General features: G+C 41.2%; 1 protein-coding gene across 6 annotated transcripts in view; it reads right to left on the bottom strand.

Moving 5' to 3' along the window:
• The window catches only part of LOC149241084 (branched-chain-amino-acid aminotransferase 5, chloroplastic-like), a 172,119-nt gene that overhangs the window by 140,891 nt on the left and 11,109 nt on the right, over positions 1–20,119 (bottom strand). For 3 of the 6 annotated variants that reach the window (XM_089373868.1, XM_089373870.1, XM_089373872.1), the window contains exon 2: positions 11,942–12,030. In XM_089373868.1, the coding sequence (XP_089229994.1) occupies positions 11,942–12,030 (89 nt within the window). The remainder of the gene's footprint in view (positions 1–11,941; positions 12,031–20,119) is intronic. The other 3 variants (XM_089373869.1, XM_089373873.1, XM_089373871.1) reach the window with 1 other exon arrangement.

Here is a 20,119-nt window from a genome sequence, read left to right as displayed (position 1 = left end):
GAATGATGATGTATGCCCTCCTGTCTCTCTCCGAATGAGACAAGACCCCATCTAGGCCCTGGATCAGTTGTCGAGTGTCAGGTACAAATATGTGTCGGCTAGGCAACGTGGTCCAAGTGCATCATCATCTCTGTACAACTGAGGCATGAACAAGAAAGTGTGGTGCTGAAGAAGCCCATGGCTCTCAACGCTCACCCTACAAGTGCCATTATGACGCTCTGGAGGGCTTAGACCCCGTATAGGGAGACCAAGTCCAAATGGAGACCCACCATGCAATCTTGTATAAGATCCAATGCATCTCCTCACCTTCCACTACAATAATCCATTAGTTCAATTGAGTAAATAAGCTTGCTAACCAAGGGAAAAAGTGGACACTTCATAGTGGCATGCCCTTCCAAATGGGCTTTAGAGTGTACAGGTGTCACCAAGCTCAACAAGAGAAGTTAACAAAGGACCCTATTAGACTGTTTCAACCTCTAAGGGAACAACAGGTCCATGGTACATCCATCAAATGGCAAGTGTCATGTGAAATAATGATGGAATGGAATGGGGGCAACGGGGAAGCCTCCAAGCCACATGCCATGTTACAAGGGTAACTATAATGGGGGAAGCCCACACATTGGATGTATAGATGTAGGAGGGAGAAATCGTGATATATGAGTTACCCCAATCTTTGTTTTTCCACCCTTCTTCATATGCCTTTTGCCTTTTATTGATTTTCTTTCCTTTAACTTCTCGGGGCTCCAAGGGATGAGAGCATGATGTGTATGATAAAGCAGTGATTACCACCTTAAGGTTGGGCATTTCATCACCCACCAAGGGTTGGACAATCATGGGTTCTTTAATGATGCAAGGGGCATTCATAGGGGCCCTAGGAACCAGGGTGATGGCCATAATGATAGGGGGTAGAGCTCATGTTTGGCTTTTGCCCACGTGCTAAATTTTTATGTCCCAACCATCTTTTGCATTTTGTGGTACATTTCCTATTGTAAGTGGCCAAATTATGCTTTTAACTTTCTTTTAGCTACATCAACCTCTAGGGCATCGTTCCAGGCCCGACCCAAAGTGTGGACAAGGGGAGGGGGAGGCTAACTCCTTGTGGACCCAATGGACAAATGTGGACCCGGATGGGAAAAGTGTGAAAAGGGGTTATAATGAGCAAAGGGGAGTGAGATATATGGTGTTGGGAAGCGGGACCATGCAACCAAAATCAAGGTTTCCCATGTAGTGCCACTCCTAAAGCTAGTAGCCAATAGAAGAAATCCCATTTGACTAGGATACAAGATTAACCATCAAGTTGGGACAAGTGAACAAGAGTACAGTCCAAGCCCATTCTTTCCGCAGAATCCCCCCACTAATCCATGTCCAAATGTGTCCAATAAAAGCAAGCATAAACACCCAATTACATAATGAAAAGCCATACCTTCGGAGTTGGAAGGCCCGTCCTCAAACATACGATCATAACAGATGAGCGAGGGCACATAATGGTTGGCTCAGGTAGCACATCGAGCTATTTGGTGGTTGTAAGTGTTGGCTACCGCTTGAAGACAAATCTAGGAGAAAAATTCTCCTATAGGGTTCACCCATTGGTGGTGGGTAACAGGAACCCTAGAAGCTAATCCTTCAACTTGGGGATTCTTTGAAGGTTTATGCTTTAGTACTTATTAAAGTATATTATTTGCAACCTTTTCTCTTGTCTACTTTAACCTTGGATGAACTCTTATCTCATCAAACATCTCAAACCTAAGTCTCGTGTAGTCTTTCTTTCAAGGGGTTTTTCTTGGAAAGACTCCCTAGCTTCTCCCAAAGCTTGCACTTTCATTGAACCTTTCCATTGAATGAGCCAACTTGCCTCACTTCAAATCTATCCTAGATATATCTATCACAAGTGACGGATATTGAGACTCCTCTCGTTGGTGAAAATTCGAGAAGGAAGGGGACTTAAGATGTGGTGAAAGTGGACCTCTATCCCGAGGTGTTGTTGTGCCCAAAGCTTTTGCCTCTTACAAGGCCTACTAGTTTCTGTAGTAACAGGGCCCTAGTAATGCTATGTAATTAACTGTAATGTTTAAGAATGACATTCTCCTTTATATTTCATTTTCATCCTTTTACTTAGATTTTAACATTTCCATTACTTGTTTAGAGTGTTTGAGAGTGGTTCCAACCTCATTGGATTTCATATGGACAAAGTAGAATTTTAGATCCCACTCATCAGTAGACTTTACAGTTTTCAGAATTTTAGGATTTGGGGGATTGCAACATTTCCATTGGATTCTTTCATATATGAAAGTATGGAACTAGACTTTAATCAAGAGCACTAAGCCCTCTATGTACCTAAATGTTGGTGGCATTGATTGTTGAACTCCTCTGTCTTGACCCTAGTAAAAATGTACCCATCACTTAAACAAAATCTCAATTAGACATATTAAGCTTTTTCTATCTTAATTTAATCCTTAAAGGGTGATATTGATGATGGTGATCCCAATATAGGCAATGGTTTTAATGATATGTAGGTATTTGTTGTAGCATGATTTTTTTGGATTCTAGATACTATTCACCTTACAACGATCAAGTCTTTGACTCATCACTCTTTACTATTTTCGAGTTTGTGTAATTTCAATCTACTGCTCCAATCTTCAGACTTTAGTATCTACTATTTTGCTTTGTACTAATCAAATTCTAGAATAATGAATGGTGAATTTAAATTAATGTAGATTCTAGAATGATGAATTTAAATCAATGTATACAATATTTTACTTTTTCTATTTCATTGAATCAATTATGATGTATGAATCAATGTATTTCTTTATTGAATTTGAATCATATATATATATATATATCTATATATATATATATATAGCCCCAAGGGTTAGCTCAATTGGTCGAGTCCCCGTCGCTAAAGCACCTTTGTTATTGGGAGGTCACGGATTCAATTCTCTCGACACTCTCGAGGTTAGGCTACATGGTTGAGCCGGCAAGAAATGATCCCTTCATGTGGATCTATCTAGTAAAAATATTTCGTGGGCGTAGCGGTCACCGATCTCTGAGGTCCGTGAACCACAGAGAAAATACACATAAACACACAGGATGTTCCCCCATCCCCCCTCGAATTTCCCTAAAATTTGGGGGTGCTCCCATACGTACCCCCCTATGCATCTTCGTTCCCACGTCTCCCTATCCTGGAATCTTGGTGGAACATTGCTCATTTGTCATCTTGAAACACAATCAATTTGGAAAAAGGCTTGAGATCTCATACTAGAACCCATTCTTAGCAGAATTATAACTTTGGTTGAAAACATGAACTACAAGATTGAATAGTTCCACTTGCAAGAATAAAACAACAAATTGACAAATTCCCAAGCCAATCTAGCCACCCAATTAGGAAAAAAGAGGATTGTTTTTAATTAATGAGCAACTTGTCAACCAACCAATACCTTAAGTCTCAACATACACTAAGTGTCATGTTGATGAGGACTAGCAAGGATACACCGACAGTTATAATTCCACACAAGGCAGATATGGCATCTAGTATTCACTCCTTGCCATTATGTTATGTATCACTGTGAAAATTTGGATACCCAAATTTCTATTGCAGGGACTGATTAAGTTTCTCCTACTAGTTAATTTGTTAATCAAGTTACTTATATCAAAACTAATATTTTGCAGTCTACACCATTTAAATTATAAGCATAAACAAGAAAATGAACAAGAAAGAAATACAATACATCTACACAGTTATTTTTGGAAAAATATCCCCGGAAAAACCCAGTGTGGGAAAACTAGTGCAGCAGCTGAGGGTTTTATTATTATGCAGTAGTAATTCTGAGTACAATTCGTTGGATGCCCAACTGGATATCCTATATAGAGAGAAACTGGACAAAACAATTAGTGAGATACTCTCACCCTATCGTTGGAAGAATCCGACACTGTTCTCGCTGGAGAAAAGCTTTTGCGTCAGCCTCTGCGCAGAACTGCATCAACCCCACGCAGTCTTTGCGTCACCTATGCTACGGACTGTGCTGCTCCTCCTTTAGACCCTCTGTTGGCTGGAAACTTCGATTTTCTACCTCCCGGTCTCACCCGGGCTCCCGCCTTCTGAAACTCGATTTCCTTACTAGGAATTCGATCTCCGTCTAGGCTCTGCACTGCCACCGCGTTAGCTCTGCATGGACCAGTGTCAACGTCTCTAGACATCGTTATGCCAGCGCTGCATGGGCCAGCGTCAGCCTCTCTGGACGACATTCTACCAACTCTGCGTGGGCTAGCATCAACCTCTCTAGACATCGTTCTGCCCTCTCTGCCTTATACTCTCCACTCGAAAAAATTTCCCTTCACATACTATCCCTACCCCTCATTGCAAAAGCTCACTTCGAATTTCTTACCAGCAATGGCTCTGCTTCAGAAATTCGATCTTCTGAACTATACTAGATGTGTTCTCCTAGTGCCCCTCAACCCTCTTCTTATATCTTTTTGTTGGACAACCAACGGCCCAGATTAACTTATAATCAATGGCTTAGATAATTTTGGCTTGATCCTATTCTTCTTCTAGAAGTGACACCCACAGTTTAGATTAATACCCATTAATTATTTTAATTTCCTAAGTTTAGACTTAGGGTCCATTAAAAATAATTAAGTATTTTAATAAAATTGTCTCCAGGTGGAATTTCCCAAAACGATTTCTGGGTATTAGAGAATGCATGTGTCTAAGCCTCCCTGCAAATTTTGAGACTTAGAGCAAATCCGATGCTACCAGAAATCAACACTCCCTCTTAGCGAGAAATGTGCTCTAGCAATGCAACCTGCTTAAGCATCACTCTGTTTTGTAACATCTCCTTCTGTGTTGTTGATGTCTGACATCCTGTCCACCAACTACTGAGCAAATGCTGCATATGTATTGCTACTGACCCTGCCACTGTCAACACTACATCTGTACTTAACTCCCTCTCAATTATGCATGTGTGATGCTGATGACACTGGCACTGCCAACTGCATCTACACTGCAACCTTCTCCAACTGTTGCTGCTACTACATCAGCAACGGAAAAGCATCCCAAATTACTGAACTGGTGTTGAGTATGATGTATCTCGTTGTTGGAGTTCTGACTGTTGCTGGTCTTTGCGTTGACCCTCTGAAGCCTTTGTGTTGTTGCTGACCTCTAATCCGTGCCATCTGCACTGCTGCCAACTCTGCTCTGCGCTACTCAGTCTCTGCCGCTACTAGCCACTGCAATTGTCACTCTGGCTCTCCTCTGCACCAACTGACACTGGTCCATCCTGCTACTAATTTGTGCTTCCGTAGCAAGGAATTGATCCGAGAGGTGGGCTCCTCAAGGATCCTGCCCATCTGCAATCCTTTTGAACTACAGCTCTAAATCAGCCCACCTCCCTCCTGGAGGTATGATTGTCAACATGGTGAAATATGATATACTCATACTACGGCTATTACTGCTTTGATGATGCTTTTGCACTATTGCTTCAACTACTGCAATAATGAGTTTGATCTCCCCAGATCCAGAAGTACTAGCTTCCATAGGGCTGCTCCCTTTGAAACTAGACTCCCTTTGAGTCTCAATCCCTTATGGGAAATCTCTCTACTCCCTCCTAACAACTCACACAGTCCTCCTGTATTGGAAACTGGACTACGAAACTCTGCGCTGGGAATCTCCTAGCAGGAACTGCACCTACATACTGCAACTTGGCAATTCACACTGCCTGTGTCACTGCAACTAGTTCTGCAATTGTCTTCCAAATACTGATTGCAACTAGCTATGCAACTATCATTTGAATGACTAGTTGTGTCTGCTAACACTTTGATCCTCTTACTACTGATTATGTTGGGCTCCCGTAGCAAGGATACTGATCCATGTGAGAAATCTGCAGCAACTAGATCTAATTTTCTGCTCTTCCATGGATCCTGCCCATCCCTGGCCATCTATGCAAAAATGTCGAATTCCTCCTCTTCTCCTCTGCGCAGCTGCTGCCCAGCTATTTGCACTCTCTTCTGAAGTGAGAAATCCTGCACACAGCTACTATTGCTCTGCTAAGATAATTCCAACTTCTTTCCTAGAAGTCCTTTAAGGAATAAATTCGCTCAGTATGTGCTCTTCACCCCTCTAACGTCTTTCTGCCCGACAACTGCTTGTAGAAAACTGCGTCACACCAGAAAACCCCCTTCGTTGAAGCTACTGCTGCACTGCTTCTTCTACCGCTAAAAAATTTCGATCTGGAAATCCTACCTCTCTATCGTCTCATCAGAGAGAGATTTACCACGAAAATCTAGCCCTCCTGGCCTAAACTACACAATCCCTCAAGGGATTCGAATTGCTGCCTCTGCAGAAATTTCAAACTCCCTTCCTTCTTCAGCGTTGGGCTCTTCCGATACTGTTCTCTTGTTTCACCTGCAACTCTGATACCATGTGAAAATTTGGATGCCCAAATTTCTACTGCAGCGACTAATTAATTTTCTCCTACTTGTTAATTTCTGAATCAAGTTACTTACTGTTTCCTACAGTAAATATCGAAACCTGCATTCTACACCATTTAAATTATAAGAGGAAACAAGAAACTGAACAAGAAAGAAATACAACACATCTACACAGTTATTTTTGGAAAAATGTCCCCAAAAAAACCCAGTGTGGGAAAACTGGTGCAACAACGGAGGGTTTTATTATTATGCAGTAGTAATTATGAGTACAATTCGTTGGATGCCCAACTGGCTATCCTATACAAAGAGAAACTAGACAAAACAAGTATTCACTCTTTGCCATTATGTTATGTATCACTGTGAAAATTTGGATACCCAAATTTCTATTGTAGCGACTGATTAAGTTTCTCCTACTTGTTAATTTGTTAATCAAGTTACTTCTATCAAAACTAATATACTGCAGTCTAGACCATTTCAATTATAAGCAGAAACAAGAAAATGAACAAGAAAGAAATACGACACATCTACAGTTATTTTTGGACAAATATCCCCGGAAAAACCCAATGTGGGAAAACTAGTGCAGCCGCTGAGGGTTTTATTATTATGCAGTAGTAATTCTGAGTACAATTCGTTGGATGCCCAACTGGCTATCCTATACAGAGAGAAACTGGACAAAACAATTAGTGAGATACTCTCACCCTATCACTGGAAGAATCCGACACTGTTCTCGCTGGAGAAGAGCTTCTGCGTCCCTTCTGCGTCAGCCTCTGCGCAAAACTGCACCAACCCCACGTAGTCTTTGCGTCACCTCTGCTACGGAATGAGTTGCTCCTCGTTTAGACCCTCTGCTGGCTAGAAACTTCGATTTTCTACCTCTCGGTCTCACCCTGACTCTCGGCTTCTGAAACTCGATTTCCTTACCAGGAATTCGATCTCCCTCTAGGCTCTGCGCTGCCACTGCCTTAGCTCTGCATGGAATAGTGTCAACTTCTCTGGACGTCGTTCTGCCAGCTTTGCATGGACCATCATCAGCCTCTCTGTACGACATTTTGCCAGCTTTGCGTGGGCCAGCATCAGCCTCTCTGGACATCGTTCTGCCCCCTCTGCTTTTTACTCTCCACTGGGAAAATTTCTCTTCGCATACTATCCCTGCCCCTCAATGCAAAAGCTCACTTCGAATTTCTCACCAGCAACGACTCTGCTTCAGAAATTCGATCTTCTGAACTCTACTAGATGTGTTCTCCTAGTGCCCCTCAACCCTCTTCTTATATCTTTTTGTTTAACAACCAACGACCCAGATTAACTTCTAATCAATGGCTTAGATAATTTTGGCTTGATCCTTGTCTTCTTCTAGAAGTGACACCCACAGTTTAGATTAATACCCATTAATTATTTTAATTTTCTAAGTTTAGACTTAGGATCCCATTAAAAATAATTAAGTATTTTAATAAAATTGTCTCGGGGTGGAATTTACCAAAGCAATTTCTGGGTGTTGGAGAATGCATGTGTCTAAGCCTCCCTACAAATTTTGAAACTTGGAGCAAATCCGATGCTATCAGAAATCAATACTCCCTCTTAGCGAGAAATGTGCTCTAGCGATGCAACCTGCTGAAGCATCACTCTGTTTTGTAACATCTCCTTCTGTGTTGTTGATGTCTGACATCCTGTCCACCAACTACTGAGCAAATGCTGCATATATATTGCTATTGACCCTTCCACTGTCAACACTGCATCTGTATTGCAACTCCGTCTCAATTCTGCATCCGTGCTGTTGCTGGCACTGGCACTGGCACTGCCAACTGCATCTGCACTACAACCTTCTCCAACTGCTGTTGCTACTACATCAGCAACGGAAAAGCATCCCAAATTACTGAATTGGTGTTGAGTATGATGTATCTCATTGTTGGAGTTCTGATTGTTGTTAGACTTTGCGTTGACCCTCTAAAGCCTTTGTGCTGTTGCTAACCTCTGCTCTGTGCCATCTACACTGCTGCCAACTCTGCTCTGCGCTACTCAGTCTCTGCTGCTACTAGCCACTGCAATTGTCACTCTGGCTCTCCTCTGCACCCACTGACACTGGTCCATCCTGCTACTGATCTGCGCTTCCATAGCAAGGAATTGATCCGAGAGGTGGGATCCTCAAGCATTCTGCCCATCTGCATTCCTTTCGAACTACAACTCTAAATCAACCCACCTCCCTCCTAGAGGTATGACGGTCAACATGGTGAAATATGATATACTCATACTACGACTATTACTGCTTTGATGATGCTTCTGCATTGTTGTTGCAACTACTGCAATAATGAGTTTGATCTCCCCAAATCCAGAAGTACTAGCTTCCATAGGGTTGCTCCCTTTGAAACTAGACTCCCTTTGAGTCTCGATCTCCCTATGGGAAATCTCTCTACTCCCTCCTGACAACTCACACAGTCCTCCTGTACTGGAAATTGGACTACGAAGCTCTGCGCTGGGAATCTCCTGGCTGGAACTGCACCTACATACTGCAACTGGGCAATTCACATTGCCTGTGTCACTGCAACTAGTTCTGCAACTGTCTTCCGGAAACTGACTGCAACTAGCTATGCAACTATCATTTGAATGACTAGTTGCGTCTGCTGACACTGTGATCCTCTTACTACTGATTTTGTTGGGCTCTCGTAGCAAGGATACTGATCCATGTGAGAAATCTACAACAACTAGATCTAATTTTCTGCTCTTCCATGGATCCTGCCCATCCATGGCCATCTATGCAAAAATGTCAAATTCCTCCTCTTCTCCTCTGCGCAACTGCTGCCCAACTATTTGCACTCTCTTCTGAAGTAAGAAATCCTGCACACAGCTACTGTTACTCTACTAAGAGAATTCAAACTTCTTTCCTAGAAGTCCTCTAAGGAAGAAATTCCCTCAATATGTGCTCTTCTCCCCTCTGACATCTTTCTACCTGGCAACTGCTTGCAAAAAATTGTGTCACACCAGAAACCCCTCTTCGTTGAAGCTACTACTGCGTTGCTTCTTCTACCGCTAACAAATTTCGATCTGGAAATCCTACCTCTCTATCGACTCACTCAGAGAGAGAGTTACCACGAAAATCTAGCCCTCCTGGCCTGAACTGCGCAATCCCTCAGGGGATTCGAATCGCTGCCTCTGCAAGAATTTCGAACTCCCTTCCTTCTTCAGCGTTGGGCTCTTCCGATACTGTTCTCTTGTTTCACCTGCAACTCTCATACCATGTGAAAATTTCGATGCCCAAATTTCTACTGCAACAACTGATTAATTTTCTCCTACTTGTTAATTTCTGAATCAAGTTACTTAATGTTTCCTACAGTAAATATCGAAACCTACATTCTACACCATTTAAATTATAAGAGGAAACAAGAAACTGAACAAGAAAGAAATACAACACATCTACACAGTTATTTTTGGACAAAATGTCCCCGGAAAAACCCAGTGTGGGAAAACCGGTGCAGCAGCGAAGTGTTTTATTATTATGCAGTAGTAATTACGAGTACAATTCGTTGGATGCCCAACTAGCTATCCTATACAAAGAGAAACTTAACAAAACAAGTAGTGAGATACCCTCACCCTGTCACTAGAAGAATCCGGCATTGATCTCGTTGGAGAAGAGCCTTTGTGTCCCTTCTGTGTTAGCCTCTGCACAAAACTACGTCAACCTCTGCACAGAATTGCGTCAACCCCATGCAGTCTCTGCGTCACCTTTGTTGGGGATTGCGCTGCTCCTCCTTCAGACCCTCTGCTGGCTGGAAACTTCGATTTTCCTCCTCCCGGCCTCACATCCCAGCTCTCGCCTTCTGAAACTCGATTTCCTCAGCAGGAATTCGATCTCCCTCTAGGCTCTGCGTTGCCACTGCTTCAGTGCTGCGTGGGCCAGCGTCAGCCTCTTTGGATGTCATTTTGCCATCTTGTGTGGGCTAGCGCCAACCTCTCTAGATGTCGTTCTGCCAGCTCTGTGTGGGCCAGCGTCATCTTCTCTGGACATCGTTCTGCCCTCTCTGCCTTGTACTCTCTGACCAAGAAAATTTCCCTTCGAATACTATCCCTGCCCCTCACTACAAAAGCTCACTTGGAATTTCTCACCAGCAGCATCTCTGCTTCAAAAATTCGATCTTCTAAACTCTACTTGATGTGTTCTCTAAGTGCCCCTCAAGCCTCTTCTTATATCTTTCGGTTGGACAACCAACAGCCCAAATTAACTTCTAATCAATGGCTTAAATCATTTTGGCTTGATTCCCGTCTTCTTCTAGAAGAAGTTACACCCATGGTTTAGATTAATACCCATTAATTATTTTAATTTCCTAAGTTTAGACTTAGGGTCCTATTAAAAATAATTAATTATTTTAATAAAACTGTCTCCGGGTGGAATTTCCCAAAACGATTTCTGCGTATTGGAGAATGCATGTGTCTAAGCCTCCCTACAAATTTTGTGACTTAGAGCACATCCGACACTACCAGAAATTAACAATAACCACCACCCTAGATAATAATTTCCTCTATCTCTTTACAGTCAGAGGCTGTGGAATATATTAACCTCTGCCTGTGGCAAGTTTTGTGATGGCAAACTTGGCTTTTCTCTCTCAATTTAGTCGTTCGGAGCTATATGGTAGTAAGAATTTAACAGGGGGTTCCTAACTTCCTATCTCTCCCGATGGGCTTTGGCTGAGCTAGTTGCAGGGGTCCTGTTTGGCAGCATCAGGAATGTGGTCACTATGGATTATGGGGATTGCGACATTGCGTGCAACTTACGGTTCACTGCTCAGTACAACATGGCAACAAAGACATTGCCAGAGGACCTAGATGCTGCGGAACAGTAGTTGACAGTGGTAGAAGGCATCTCGAGCTCTGGAGAGGAAGTCTTGATGAGTATTCTCTTGCACCAAAAGCGTCGATTGGATATAATTGAGCAGGCGTTTCTCAGTATTATTAATTCAAGTCAGTTACCAATGCAGCCTACTGTGAACCTCCTTTGTACATTGGTTCGATGTTTCCAGGTTTCAGTGTGGAAACTCCCTCTCCCTCAGTTCAGAATGGTCAGCCTCAAGCAAACAATGCTACCTCTCCTGATAGCCTATCTTTCTCTAGCAAATAGCAGTGAGTGTTTTGTCTTCTGAGGGTCTCAATATTTTTGTATGTAGTAAATCTCTGTAAGAATGGGTATTATGGGTGATTTGGGAATTACAAATCATGAATAGAAAGTTATTGCAGCTCCCTGGCACTACAGGGATTATTTATTTATGTAACCGATCTGTGTGCATTTGCTGCAGTCCTTTATATAAATAAAATTTACCAGTTTATGTTAAAAAAAGATGCTTAAGTCGTAACTGTGACCATTATATCTAACAATATCATGCCTCAAACTATGTCTGCAATGTGCATAAAAAATATTGTTCAAATCTTTATAAGAGAGATCACATCATTTCAATATGTACATCCGTGACCAAAAAAATGGAGTAATCAAGGTTGTCAATCTACAATTTGGGGTTGAATTCATTGGAAAACTCACTCAGAGGCACTAGTGGCTCCTGCTTCTGCTTGAGTGTGTAATGCTCCAAGATTGTGATAGCGAGATACGCAATGTTCCCTTCCATACTGCTGAAGAGATAGTTGAAACTTCAGAGAATATACGTACAAAATAATCCCAAAGTAATATTTTTCTAAAACATGGATTTCACGAATGTTTCATTTTCATATCCACTAGGAAAATATCTTTTGATTAGCAAATACTATTGTCAATGCTATCCATGAATCAATTAAATAAAGTGAATATTTTATCAGGCTATATTAATCATCGACTCATTCATTGCCTTCATCAAAGATGAACATTATGGATTTGAATGATAGGATTATTTCAACAATTATTTCTTCTTGATCGTATTTCAGAGAAAATCACAAACAAAATGCACCAACAATGAACTATAGTGAAATTTTGTGCTTCACATTCAAGCAAACTTTCCTTTATGAGTATCTCAGGCAAGTAAATTTTTTTACTCAAAATATTGAATGTTATTATTGAAACTATAATTATTCATCATTTTCTTCTTCATATACTGTACACTCGTTTGTTAAGTTTATTTTTTTATTTCAAACTTAAAAATTGTCTGCCTGCATGATTATGTATTGTGTGGCATATTTAGTATTTTTATAGAATACCATACTTTTATGTAGATAGAGGTCTAGATACATGTATTTTTGGGTGTACTTCTTGACTATGGTCTAGAGATTTCTCCCAGCTCTTCCTAAAATACCGTTTCTATAATACCGTTGCTTTGAATGTTTTTAACATAGATTCTGGAAGCTTCAATGGAGAAAAATAGATTTGTAAAACCTAATTAGACAACTAACATCAACAGAAATAATGCCAGGTAGTTGAAAATATCTTTTGAACATTCTTACAACAAAAACATGGATTGACAGGGTGATGGATGGTAATTTAATTCCAGAATATTGTGTCATTGTTCCAATAAAATCCTGTTGTTATAAATGGAAACAATTCTGCACCTGGAATCTAAAATTTTCTTGAAGCCGGGCTGAGAATCTAGATTTTGAACATAAATGCTGAAATCCAACAGAAATTTCAAACACTATATTTCTCATATAAAGGCTGGAATATGACTAGACAAAACTAATTCTGGAAACATAGAGAAGCTAAGAAGTGAAAATTGAATTTACAGGCTGGGATTTGTTTTTTACCCTTTTCTTGAGTTAAACTGGGTTTTACTGAAAACAGATCTAACTCTTGAACAACAAGAAGGAGCAGACTAGAACGTCAAAGTGATACTCACTATCATCAAAATTAGCAAATTCAGGACAGTACAAAAGGGGACAAAGAAACTTTCCTGAGAAAATATGAAAATATGAGAACCAACTCAGACCAAGCGACCCTCAAGAGAAGTATGGAGACTACACTTGGCCAAGAAGTAGTTTTCCACCAACTATCCACAACAAATATCCCAAACATGTCATTCTAAGGTTTAAAGTCTTTATTTCCCATTTTTTGAATTAATTAGACTGACTAGCTGTTGACATAATTAGATTGACTAAACTTGATCCACAAACTCCCACGCTTTCAATATTTAGACTAACTAACAAAATTGGACAAACTGATTTATTAACTAGTGCTGAAGATGAATGTCCTCGAGTATTGTAACATATTGTGCTGTCTGAAGGAGGTTCTTTCGTGGTATAAGTTCAGTTGTTTAGGGGGCTGGCATGCTTAGGCCTACCAGTGACAAGTAGGCCAAAATATCATTTTATATTAGCATTGATGACTTTGGAGGAACTGGTAAAATTAATAGCTATCGGAGAAAAATGAAGAGTGGCAATGCCCCCAAAGAAACTGTTGAATGGATGCTTCCGATGGCTGGCAAGAATTTGGTGAACAAGGTCAAGGAGTAACTGATCTTTGAGACATAAGCTATTGCCGCTGCTGTGTCCTTATGTGTGAAATTCTGGGTGCATGGCCCTTGAAAGGACCATAAATGTGATATTAAAGGTGAAATAGAGGTAATTTTTGGTTGAAATTTCACTGGTAGTGTAAAAGATGAGAAAGTAGCATTTCAAGTTTCAAGAAGGGCATGGTTGCGTAACAAGGTGGGATTATCATTATACAAGAAATCATTTTCTAGACCGCTATTCATATTCCCTTCCATCACGAACTTAGAGTGAGGGTTCTTTGAACAATGAAGATATGTGAAACTTGTTGGCCAAAAATGTTAACACAAGTGATTTGACTAGGTTTTTATTTCTAGGATATTGAGAATTAGGGTTTTGAGATGATTTTAGTTATAGTAGATGTTATTGAGTAATGAATCAAGGAAACGTATGCTTTATGTATCTATAAATATCAGTGTTGTTAAAATCGCGATAAAATCGCGATTTAATGAAAAAATCGCGATTTTTTCAGCTTGCCGATCAAATCGCGATTTTTATACGAAAAAATCGCCTACTTTTTTTTTTGCCGATTTTTACTGAAAAAATCGCGATTTTTTCGAAAAAAGCGCGATTTTTAACGAAAAAATCGTGGGGGCTCAGGACAGCATAGTTTTATAACTTTTTTTGGGTTTTTTCATGCAATGTTTTTTGAAAGAAACAAATAATTTTTGAGTGGGGTAGCTTAATGATCAAGTCTAGGCCCTAGTATGGATATGCTATTCATGGTAATGTTAAATTCTTAAAGTAAAAGTGACATTCTCCTTGATCTTCATTTTCATCATTTTACTTAAATTTTTAACATTACCATGAAAAGACTCAGGATGTTTGAGAGTGGTTCCAGCCACATTGGATTTCATATGGAGAAAGTAGAATTTTAGATTTCATTTAAAATCCAGCAGACTTATCAGTTTTTCAGGATTTCAGGATTGGGAGATTGTAATGTTTCCAGGTGACACCACCTGCCCGGGCTACCCCTGCCACCAGTAGAGGACGTGGTCTACCTCCTATAGCTCCTACTTCTAGTTCTTCAACGTCTAGATCACATCAGACTCCACTGCCATTTCCATCTGCACGGGCACCAGCATCTACATCTAGAGGGAAAGGGAAAGCTGTGGCATTTTCTCGCAAGAGGGGCAGAGGAAATCAATAGGATTAGACTTTCATTTTATTGTATATGACATTATGACATGATGAGATACATTATCATATTTTTTGTTGATATTTTGAGGCTGAGTTGGGACTTACTATTCAGGACATGATTCAATGTTATGTGTGATTTTAGCGCTAGAAATGATATTAAACATCTTATATATTAGTTTTTTTATCATATTTATGTGTCAATGTATTTATTTTATGTTGTAGATGGTTTAGATATTAAAAAAATTGAAAAAAAATGAAAAAAAATGAATATTTTTGTACCAAACGATTTTTTCCCGCTTTTTTCCCGATTTTTCCGATTTTTTCCGATTCGTTCCCCGCGCCGATTTAATCCCGATCGCGCTTTTAACAACATTGATAAATATAGATATTGAGAAAACTTTGTGAGAAAAAGAAATTTAGAAATATAAACCATATAAATTAAAGAAAACATGAGGCATTCAACTCAATTGAGCTAATAGATGTGTTGTTGGTTGAGGTGTTCTTTGTTGTAGTTAATTGGACCAAAGCTTTGAGGCAGTTGCTTTTATGTGTGTTTGAGATGGAGCTGCATCTCTTCTAGTTCAATACCACTTTGTCTAACATATACAATATTTTTTCTTTAGCTTCATTTTTGTCCATGATGACTTTCCCTAGTAGTATTTTAATCTTCCAATAGACGTCAATGGTGAGAAGGTACTAGTTCTATCTTCCTTGGTGTGCCCTGGGTTGGGAATCCAATTCAAAATGTCTGCCATGACCTCTAAGTTCGAAGTGCAAGCTCATTCAACTATCACTACTGCCTCTGGCTTCCTTAACTCCTTGCAACTTATTTCAAGTATATGCTTAGTGTACACCCAAGCCGAGGCTTCAACTTGTAGACGAGTTAGTGAACTCTCTAGTCCCCTTCAACTTTCACTGCCCCAACGAACACAAGCACATTGCCTAACTATGATGGACTACCTAGAGAACCAAGACACAAGTAGACAAGTGTTAACTTTAGGTATGTTCTATGCTTAGAGAAATTTATTTCAATTTTCACAGTTAGCTCAATATCTTTTTCAGATTAGCAATCACATCAACATTAAAGTAAACTACAGATAGAACATAAACATAAATCGCAAAAGACAAGCCAAGACAAGAGGACACAAGATGTGGTGCTAGCCAAAGACAAACCTCAATGTGGGGAAACCCTTGATCAATTCTTCTTATATGTTCTTCGATAGTTCAGCAGGAGAGAGAGAGAGATAGTACATTTACAACAAAAGTCAACACTTTGACTTATCTGGATAATAGCATAGATAATCTCTAAGAAGATGATACATGAGATCAGTTGAAGATATGCTGCTTCAATTGATTCTCCAAGGTGACTCCTTAACCTATCATTGTGCTGCATCTCGTCATCACGCTGCACCTCACCGTGCTGCACCATGCTGCACCCATCATCACAATGCTGGACCTCATGACCATACATCATACTACTGCACCTTATGCTGCACTGTTGTCCCATGTGCCATTGTTGCACCATGCTGCCATAGCTATCCCATGTGCCATTGTTGTACCATGCTAGCCACTGTTGTCCTATGTGGCATACTATTGTCCCACTGTTAGTGACATAGCCATTCCATGTTTTCTTGTTGTCCCATCACAACTTGCTATACCTTGCTACTGTCCCAATAGCCTTGCCATACCTTGCTGTTGTCCCATGTGTCTTAGCAGCACCATGTAGCCCAATTGTCCCATTTACTAGCACTGTTGTCCCTTCAACACTGTTGTTCCAAGTTTGTCCACACTACTGCTTATATTGTGACTGGTTAGGGTATCTGGCAGACCTCAGACACCTATCTATTAGTCAACAAACAACCCTCAAGAACTGCAACACACCTTCATAGTACACCTCCCCTAGCACGCTATTGTTCTGGGCATGTTTGAGCCCTCAAACTCTCCATGTTGTCCTTGTTTTGAGGTGGTTGGGACTGCGGCCTACCACAGTCCCACACTGCCACCTACAGCCCACTCAAAACAGGCTTCCCTTACCTTTTTGCTGCCTCAAACATACCTGCGTTCATCCTTCTTCAACTCAGCCTCCAAGCTCAGCTCCTCAGCCCTCTAACAGCTGCTCAGTTAGCCCTTATCTTCCTCGTTGTCCTAGCCTTCTTGCTACGGCTTCCATATAGTTACCTTTCTCCCTTAGCCGAGTTCCTTGGGCTCCTTTGATGAGCTCTTGTGATGCTTGCTTGGACTGTGGTTAGGGCTGCTTTCTTAGGACTACGTTAGGGCTGCTTTAAGACAGCGTTAGGGCTACCTTGGGATAGCGTTAAGGCTGCCTTCTAGGACTGCATTAGGGTTGCCTTAGGATAGCGTTAGGGCTGCCTTCTAGGACTGCGTTAGGGTTGCCTTCTAGGAATGCGTTAAGGCTGCCTTCTAGGACTACGTCTAATGCAGCCTCTTTTCCTCCAACGTCTATGGCTTCCACTCCTAGATTTCTCTTCCACTAAAACCCAAGACACGTGGAGAGAAATCAAGACAGAAGTGTGTGTGAAATGAATTTCAAGTCATCTCCTTTTATACTAAAACGTTGAGCACATGTGGGGTTTATTTGGTTGCTGGCCAACCTTGACGAATTGTCTTCTAACACAAATAAATTCATAACTCCATGAATACTTATCAGAATCGAATGACCTTTAGATCAATCCTACACCTCTCGATGAGAGGGATCCAAGAAAAATATCAACTGCCATAAATAAGATGACCCACATGGAGTTTGGCGCTAGTTGCCAATTTTAACACTCCCTCTCAACTAGGGAGAACTCCATCTGCTGATCCATTTGTTCGACTGTACTAACTCTGCCATCAGTGCCCTGCACCGCTGAGCTTTGCTCTGCTCTGCTGAACCATGAAGAAGAAGAATTGATCGAGAATGTCTTATACCATTCTCTACTGACCCAAAGTCAGTTCCATATGAAGAGAGTGTGTCATACCACTCTTACTGATCCCAGATCAATTCCAAGAGAGTGAGTCATATCACTCTTACTGACCCAAAATCAATTTTATTGATCCCAAATCAATATCACAAGAGAGTGTCTCAAACCACTCATACTGATCCCAAATTAGTTTCATTGATCCCATATCAATGGAGGTCATCCTACCATAGGGAGTACGGTAGATACAACGATACGTCCATTGATAGTACTACCATGGTCCCTAACCCCATTTCCCTGCTCATTGGCCAGATGAGAGGTACTTCCCATGAGTCCCAGACTGCATGGGTAGGGTGCCTCGACAGGAGAACCACTCATCCTATCCCTAAGGCGCCATGGGGTATCACAAGGGAATGTTGAGCCATTCACCCTGTACACAACGCACCATTAGGGGAGAGTGAGTCGCCCTATGGTCGCTTGTTGCTCCAATAAGTACCACAAGCCCCCTGGAGCTCCCAAAGCTCAATGCATGCAACATGCAGGACCCTCATAAGAGGGTCTCTCAACAACTCCAAGTCGTTCGGGAAAGTCACAAATTTGACCTTTCCTCGGGGCTTCGACATAATGTCTGCGCTCTGTACATCAGTCTCAATGTGATGGAGACTCCTCGCTCATTGACATACCATATCCCAGATAAGGTAGTATCTAATGTCTATATGTTGGAGCAATCATGGAATACGAGATTCCTCAATGATCGAATCCCCCTCTGGCTGACACAAAAGATCACGGTGGTATCCATCATGTGTACAAACAACTCACTGAAGAGCTTCCACAACCAGGCAGCTTCACACGAGATCATACTCATAGCTATGTATTCGGTCTCAACGATGCTTATAGCAACCGTCCTCTGCTTCCTGCTCATCCAGGATATCGAAGCAGAACCCAAAGAGAACCAGCACTCAAAAGTGCTCTTGTGATCCTCCACACTACCTGACCAATCAACATTCGAATTATCATGCAACTTCACATTTCCGGCAATGTATCTCAATCCATGAGATATTGTGCCCCGAAGATATCTCAGAAGATCTTGGCACCAATCCAGTGAGGCTCAACCATATATGAGCCCAACATGCTAACTGCAAAACATATGTCCGGACGGAAGTTTACCAAGAACATCAATGCGAATGAGTTTATGAAACTCAGAGGCATTTCCCAAATCTGGTCCGGCATTACTACCATATAACTTCTGAAAGTTAAGATCCTCGAGGTAGTCATGGGCTTGCAGTGTACCATTCCACATCTGGAATCCAACTCCCTCTTACTTCTGCAAATGAGAGGGTCTGCACCTGTCAAAAAATACGTCGTCCTCAGAAGGTGCTGGTACGAGAGGTCTATCGTCCACAACCTTCGAGCAATGGTTTGGATTGGCTTCACTCCTAGTGAATCTTAGCTTCATCAAACAGCTATCAATCCTCTCATATTAAGCCCAGGGTGTTTTGCTTCAAGCCATAGAGGGCTTTCTTCCACCTGCATACATGAGATTCCTGATCATGAATCTCAAACCCCTCGGGTTGTTTCAAACCTATGGACCTGCTACATGAGGGGAATGGTCCCCTTGTAAGATTTTCCTTCCGTACATCTCAGTCATGTACCTTCATGCTCTTCTTGAATTCAGGCATCCCTGTCACCATATGACTCACATCGGGTAAGGCCCCATAAAGTAGACCTTTGGTGCTATAGATGAGATATGATCCCCAATGGACCATCCTACAACTTGATACAAATTGCCAACCTTGAACCCATGAGTAAAAGTGTCTTTGAAAATTCTATTTTCAAACACGTACCTTTCCATCGATGAATGCCACCCTGAAACCTTTGACCAGGTTCTTCTTGCAATCGGGTACATAAAAGAGATTTTGTAAATGAATCGAGTTACCCTCATTCAATTGAGAGATAACATTCCCTACACCCTTTCCCGGATAGGTGGCATTAAATCCAAGTATAATCCTATGCTTGTTTACATCTCTACCAAATTAGAGAGCGCACCCTTCTATCTGATGAAGTGCCTGGGGTTCCTTGCTTTCTTTGAAGAGTTGGCTATTTCCTTGATGATCTGCATTACCTATCATTCCTTTGATCATTGAATATGTCCCTGGAATGATTGTTATCATCATCAAGTGATGTGTCCCTAC

The sequence above is a fragment of the Pinus tabuliformis genome, chromosome 8 (assembly GCF_031772625.1).
Source record: "Pinus tabuliformis cultivar Carrire ecotype Pingquan chromosome 8, CPIR1, whole genome shotgun sequence".
Lineage (NCBI taxonomy): Eukaryota > Viridiplantae > Streptophyta > Pinopsida > Pinales > Pinaceae > Pinus > Pinus tabuliformis.
The sequence above is the reverse complement of the archived record's forward strand: the minus strand, read 5'-3'. Positions and strand labels throughout refer to the sequence as shown.